At 44.1% G+C, this 7,405-nt stretch overlaps 1 protein-coding gene across 1 annotated transcript; it reads left to right on the forward strand.

Annotated features, from left to right (window-relative positions):
* The first annotated feature begins 333 nt into the window (after positions 1 to 333).
* Positions 334 to 6,602, forward strand: PCDH20 (protocadherin 20). The gene is made up of 2 exons (XM_035553412.2): positions 334 to 504; positions 1,494 to 6,602. The coding sequence occupies exons 1-2, from the start codon at positions 355 to 357 to the stop codon at positions 4,197 to 4,199; spliced, it is 2,856 nt and encodes a 951-aa protein (XP_035409305.2). The 5' UTR covers positions 334 to 354; the 3' UTR covers positions 4,200 to 6,602.
* Positions 6,603 to 7,405: the final 803 nt, after the last annotated feature.

Consider the following 7,405-nt stretch of genomic DNA (forward strand, 5'->3'; position numbering starts at 1 on the left):
TTTTTTATTTAATATTTTTTTTATTTCATTTTATTTTAAAAAATTATTTTAAAAATAAATAAATAAATAAATAAATAAAGGACATATCTTGTTTTTCTCCTTGCAGTTTCCAGACGGGAGCATCTCCTTCCTCTGGTGGTCCCAGCGCCTCCCTCCAAGCCCCCTAATCCCTCTCCCCTTGCCCGCCCTCCCTCTCCGCATCCTCCACCGCAACCTCCGCGGTCGCGCACCCCCCTCTCCTCCGTCCCCCCTCTCCCCCTGGACGGTCGGGGGAGTGTCGTGGGCGGTGCACAGCCCGGCACAGCCCGGCTCGGCCCAGCCCGTCACGGCGGAGGCGGAGGCGACGGCGGGGGCATGGGCACGGTCTCGGGCTGCCGCGGGGAGGAGAGGCGCCGGGCGGGCGGCGGAGCGGGCGCGCTGCTGGGGCGCAGCCGGCGGCGGAGGCCGGGCATGGGGCCCCCGGGCAGCCGCGGCAGCACCAGCAGCTCCCGCGGCAGCCTCCAGGTGAGGGTGGGGAGGCGGGAGGGCAGGGGAGGCTCCTGCTTCCCCAGCCCGACTTCGCACGCAGGAGCAAAATTATATATATACATATATATATGCATGCCTATATATGTGTTGGGTTCTGTGTGCTTTTTTTGTTGTTCCTATTTATTTTTTCCCCGATCGCAGCAGCCGCGAAAAGTTTTTTTCCGCTGTTGCTGCCGGCTCGGGTTGTAGCGGAGAGCGGCGAAAAAAAAAAAAAAAAAGGAAAGAGCGGTTAAAAAAGAAGGGGGGGAAGATCCCCCGGGGCGACGACACCCGAAGTTACTTCGGGGAGCCCCCATCCCTCCGCGGGGCGCTGGGGATGCACTTGTCAGCCAACGCCGGCAACTTCCTTGGCGCTACCTCTCCGCGGCCCCTCTGCTCAACTCGTATTTAAAGGTTTTTTAAGCTGGGGCAGCCCAGCGGAGCTGCGAGGTGGTGTGGGGACAGCTGGGGGGCCGTGGTGATCAGGGGCATGCGGGAATAACGGGGCTTTGGGGCCGGGGGATGGGTTATGGGGGCGAGGAGGCAGGGTCGTGTTTTACCTTGCTGGTGTGGGATGGGGAGTGGGGGAGGAAATGTTTGGGGGTCTCTTGGGGTGGGAGGGTGGGTGCAGCGCTGGTGAGAAGGGGGACAAGGTCAGGAAGGGGGGAATGGGGGGTATGGTGCCCCTGGGTCAGCCCTGGCAAGGGAGCGTGTGCTAGGGGGAGTGCAGCTGGTGCTGGCTAGAGGGTACAGATGGTGATGCCCTGGGAGTAGCTGCTGTACCGGGGCGGGGGGCTGAAGGAGGGGGACAAGATGGGAGATACCTCTCCCCTATTAGAGGGAGAATGGCTTCAGGTTGCAGATGCTTCACTCTCTGCTTGCTGTGTCTGTAGGGGAGGCGATGGGCAAGGGGGTGGCTGCCTCCTGCCTCTCCTCCTCCTCTAACACCGCCCTCTCCCCACACCCCTGTGCCTCTCTCTCCCCAGCACTTGCTCCTCTTCCTCCTCTTCGTTGGACCTTTCAACTGCTTCGCCAGTTACAGCCGCGCCACTGAGCTCTTCTACAGCCTCAACGAGGGGCTGCCCGCCGGGGTGCTCATTGGCAGCCTGGCCCGTGACCTGCGGCTGCCAATGGCTGGCGGGCAGCGCCCCACAGCCCCCCAGCCACCCCTCTCCTTCACCCTGGCCTCCCGTGGCTTGGGGGGACAGTACGTGCATCTGGACAACCGCTCCGGAGAGCTGCATACCTCGGCCCTGGAGATCGACCGGGAGGCTCTGTGCATGGAGAATGGTGGGGCCACTGTCTTTGGGGAGGCAGATAGCACGTCCTCCTCCTCCTCCTCCTCACTCTCGTCCGAGTCATGCCTGCTGCTGCTGGACGTGCTGGTGCTGCCGCAGGAGTACTTCCGCCTGGTGAAGGTGAAAATCGCTATCCGAGATGTCAATGACAACGCTCCCCACTTCCCTGTGCCCCACATCTGCCTCTCGGTGCCTGAGAACGCACCTGTGAACACCCGCCTGGCTATTGAGCACCCTGCCCTTGACCCCGACGTGGGCACCAATGGTGTCCAGACTTACCGTCTGCGAGATAACTACGGTGTCTTCACCCTGGACGTGGAGGAGAATGAAAGCGGAGAGAGGACCCCCTACCTGATTGTCATGGGGGCTCTGGACAGAGAGACACGGGAGGAGTATGTCACGGTCATCATTGCTGAGGATGGGGGCACTCCTCCGCTAGTGGGCAGTGCTACGCTTACTATTGGCATCAGCGACATCAATGACAACTGCCCCCAGTTTAGCGACTCGCAGCTCAACGTCACCCTTTATGGGAATTCCAGCCTAGGGACACATGTGGCCACTGTCCATGCAGAAGACCTGGACCTTGGGTCCAATGCGGAGATCACCTACTCCTACAGCCAGAAGGTCCCTCAGCCATCCAGAGACTTGTTCCACTTGGATGAAAGCACAGGAGCCATCACTCTCTCCAGAAAGATTGATGGGGACGCCCCAAGGCTCCACAGGCTGATCATATTGGGCAATGGTCCTGGTTGTATCCCTGCTGTGATCACAGTGCTAGTGACCATCATCAAAGTCATGATGAGGCCACCTGAAGTTGTCCCTCGTTTCATAGCTAATGAAGTGGAAGGAGTGGTGTACTTAAAGGAATTGGAGCCTATTAACACACCAATAGCATTTTTTACCATCAAAGACCCTGATGAAAAATACAAAGTTAATTGCTATTTGGATGGTGATGGGCCATTCAGACTTTCACCATACAAGCCATACAACAATGAATACCTCTTAGAGACCACAAAACCTTTGGACTATGAGACACAGCAGCTGTATGAAATCTCTGTAGTTGCATGGAACTCAGAAGGATTTAACGTAAACAAAATAATCAAAATACAAGTTTTGGATGACAATGACAACTCACCAGTTTTCTCTCAACAGCTGATAGAATTATCCATTGAGGAAAACAATGTTCCCAATGCTTTCTTGACCAAACTGCATGCTACAGATGCTGACAGTGGAGAAGGAGGGGAAGTGTCCTATTTTTTAGGGCCTGATGCTCCTTCCTATTTTTCTTTGGATAAAACCACAGGAGTTCTTACAGTTGCCACTCAACTGGACAGAGAAGAAAAGGAGAAATACAGATATACTGTGAAAGCAGTAGATTCTGGGTTCCCTCCAAGAGAGTCAATAGCAACTGTCACCATCACTGTGTTGGATAAAAATGATAATAGTCCAAGATTCATCAATAAGGATTTCAGCTTTTTTGTGCCAGAAAACTTTCCAGGTTTTGGTGAAATCGGAGTTATCAGTGTCACAGATGCTGATGCAGGGCAAAATGGATGGGTTGCCCTTTCAGTCCTGAATGGAAGTGATATTTTTGTCATAGATACTGGAAAAGGAGTTTTGAGAGCTAAAGTCTCCCTGGACAGGGAACAGCAAAGCTCCTATGTGCTGTGGATCGAAGCAGTTGATGGTGGTGATCCTGCGCTGTCTTCTACTGCAAAAATAACTATCCTTCTTCTGGACATAAATGACAACCCCCCTTTGGTATTGTTTCCACAGTCTAATATGTCTTATTTGTTGGTTCTTCCTTCTACCCTTCCTGGCTCTCCCATCACTGAGGTCTATGCTGTCGATAAAGACACTGGCATGAATGCAGTCATAGCATACAGCATCATAGGAAGAAGAGGGCCCCGGCCAGAGTCATTTAGAATTGACCCTAAAACTGGTAATATCACCTTGGAAGAGTCGCTCATGCAAAATGACTATGGCCTGTATCGACTGCTTGTAAAAGTTAGTGATCACGGCTATCCAGAACCTCTCCATTCCACTGTCATGGTGAATCTCTTCGTCAATGACACAGTTAGCAATGAGAGCTACATTGAAAGTTTATTAAGAAAGGATCCTGATATCAATATAGAAGAAAAGCAGCCGCAAATATCCATAGAGCCTACACATCAAAAAATGGAGTCAGCATCCTGCATGCCTACTTTAGTAGCTCTGTCAATAATAAGCTTGGGTTCAATTGCTTTAGTAACTGGGATGGGCATTTACATCTGTCTGAGAAAAGGGAAAAAGCATCACAGAGCAGATGAAAACATGGAAGTACAAATCCCATTAAATGGAAGAATTAACCTGCACATGTTGGAGAAGAAACCAATGGAGATTTCCAACATATGATGTTTCCTTGTGGATAATTCAAATCAATATCTGGAAAACCTTAGACAACTCTGAAACACCTAGTTGTGGTTCGTATTGACAGAGATTGCAGTGAAGGACCACTAATTTATAACTTAATAATATTATAATTGTAAATAGCTGTTTACAGTTTTTTAAATTCAAATTCAGTGTACAGCTTTTTTTATGAAAACTTAGTACTAACAGCTAGCACCCTGTCTATAAAAACATGGACATCATTTGCAGCTTTCATTAATTGATATGATCAGTGACCGTAAAAAAAAAAAAAAAAACGGGAAGGTAAGAATTCTTTAAGCTCAAGTTTTAAAAGTATTTTTAACCACAAGAGGGCATCAGATGCTCCTGAGCAGGGAACTGGTTGAGGTACTGTCCATAAGATAAACATAAAGTATATTTTAAATATATTGATTTTAATATAAAATATGCTTTGGCTTACAGAGATTTACACAGACACACACACAAAAAAGAGGAATGTCTGTTCCGATGTGTGTATAATTAAAAGAATAAGAACATTAAAATGCACTAGTAAAGAATTAAAAAAAAATGTTTATTACCTCACAAGTAAAGCTTTTACAGTAGGATAGAAAAGGCATTAACAAGAAGTGCAATTCCTGTTGAGAAAGAATGCAAGATACTGTAATGAGAATCTGAACTGCTGTGGCATACCATCTTTCATTTGCTCTAGCTTTCACCCACACTATCATTTGTTCCAGAAGTCTGCTGGTCATTTTTATGGAAAATTATATTTAATATTTCCTACAGGAAATAAAGACAAAACCCCATGCTCATCCTTGTAAACATGCCAGATATGAGGAAGCAAGGGAATGGCTAAATCTTTATTTGTCACAGAAGTGGTAATATTTTTGGTACTTTTAGCAATCTGTTGTTAGTACTCCATCAGTTTGGTTGTGTAATAGATTTTTCATGTGATACTTCTGAATCTGATCTGCCAGATGAAAACAAAAATTACTTCATTTTATAGGGAATTATAGGACTTGGTTTGTAGTGACTGTTGCTCCTTTCTGGATTGGTATTTCATGTGAAAGATCTTATTTCTGACTTCTGGCTACCATTCCTGGCTCCTTTTCATTGGCTTTGATTTTGGATTAGATCCAAAATCTGACTTGTAAGACTGGCGGCATATTTTCTTGATAATTTATTCTTCGCTGTATCCTCTGTAATAAAGCAGCAGGTTTATCAGTGATGTCTCACTTTCACTTCATTTTAAGAACTGAAAACTATATTTTGTATGATGATTACATCAGATTTCTCTGTGTGAACAAGATAAATTAGTGTTATGCTTAAAACTGATTATTTTGATTTCTGGCATCATATGTCTGTAATGTACCAAAAGTGTTTATATGTCTGCAAATTAAAGCTATATATTTTCATAGTAACTTATTCTTTATCTATCTTATCATGCTGAATATTATTTTAGTTACAAGGAATACATACTTCACAAATATCTGACTGCTGGCTATGTTATATCTCATGATACTTCTCCAAATTAGTACACTTCAGAATCATTATTGAGGATTTATGTTGTCATCCTTGATATTGCTGGTAAAGACAATTTTATTTCAGCTGATGTAAGTTGGGCAGCAGCTGATACCTGCTTTAAAAAGTAGGGAGAGCAATTTGAGGCAGTTTTTGATTTTCTTTCTGTGAGTGGCACATTACTTCACCGTGGGCCTATTAAAGTATTGGAGCTTCTTGTAGATGTTGATTCTGCTTAGCCTAAGTGTGTTAAGATAAATTCCAGATTTTGTTTTTCCATTTAGAATATTTTCTGTTTGTGCATAGTTTGTTAGATGAGTTTCATGAAAAAATAATTCAGCCTTTCAGAGGTTTGTGGTTAATCATTTTTTTTCATTTAATATTATTAAATTATGGAAAGGGTACATATTCCTGAAATTCGTCACAGAGACATTGTTTATTATCTCTGAAAAAAAATGACATTAGTTCTTTGGATCTGGCTTCTGTATTAGAGATACTCTGTAATCGGGGGGGGGGGAGGTCTAGATCCTCTGTATTTTTTTCTTCAGTAGGGAGACAAGGTAACTGTTAGAAAGACAGGATTCTTTTCATTGCTCTTTTATTATTTGAATTAGCAGTCCAGTATCTTCTCAAGATGCTATGAACAGCAGCAAACCCAAGACTTAAAAAAATACAACAAAACCAATAACCTGATCCTGCAATATGTTTGTATGACACCAGACAGTTATTTTTATTCAGATTTCACAAATACATGGACTTACACCTCTTTAATTAAACTCACTGAGTTTAAATGTGCTGTTCTCATTGTTGCTTTTCTTTGGTTTGTTTCATTCAAGCACATTCTTAATGCGTAATAAAATAAAATGGTATGAGCCCGTAAAAACCAAAGTACCACTCATGAAGCATTTCTCTCCCTCAATTTTCCACATATTTAAAGAAAATCAGTTTGAAATCGCTCCTGCAGCCATACCAGCACCACGACTTGTAAAAAAAGTCTGTATCCAGAATAATACTTCATAGAGTAAGAGCATATTTTTGCCTTCCTGTGAGCAGCCTTTAGGTAGGAAATGTCACTGAAGAGGGTAAAATATGCATAGTGAGTTCTTAAAAAAAAAAATACAGCTGGCAGCAGCAAGTAATAAGCATGATATATAAGTATGCAATGTGAATCCTAACAGTGATTAAAGAAAAAGAAAAAAAAAAAAAAAAACAGAAATCTTAAATTCTTAGCACCTGGGATTTTTTTTTTTCCTCCAGAAAATGTTCTTATTTTTTCTCAGTGGAGAAATGCTTGATAACAGCTATATAGCAGACATTTCTTTGACCTTGCTGTTTCCAAATTATCCTTTACAGAAATTCCTTTAACATAAAAAGAAAGAAAGTAAATAAAATGAATATAACTGAAGTAAATTAGACTCAAGTATAAAGGGCCTATTTTATTACAACTTGTGGCAGTGCACTTGCCAAAATATATGCAAATCTGGTCGACACTGATAGTTGAGCTGGCACAAAAATAAATGTCTCATTCATTTACAATATCCATTGAACAATCTTTGAGTGAGTGGGAGCTCTTTGTTCACTTTAATAAAAAATGAGAGTGTCCTAAACTTTGTGTTGCCAAAGCCTCATGAACTTGCCATGCAAATTCATTAGAAATAACAAATTAAAAAATAAACAAGAAATCAGCAGAG

The sequence above is a fragment of the Cygnus atratus genome, chromosome 1, assembly GCF_013377495.2.
Source record: "Cygnus atratus isolate AKBS03 ecotype Queensland, Australia chromosome 1, CAtr_DNAZoo_HiC_assembly, whole genome shotgun sequence".
Taxonomy (NCBI): Eukaryota; Metazoa; Chordata; class Aves; order Anseriformes; family Anatidae; genus Cygnus; species Cygnus atratus.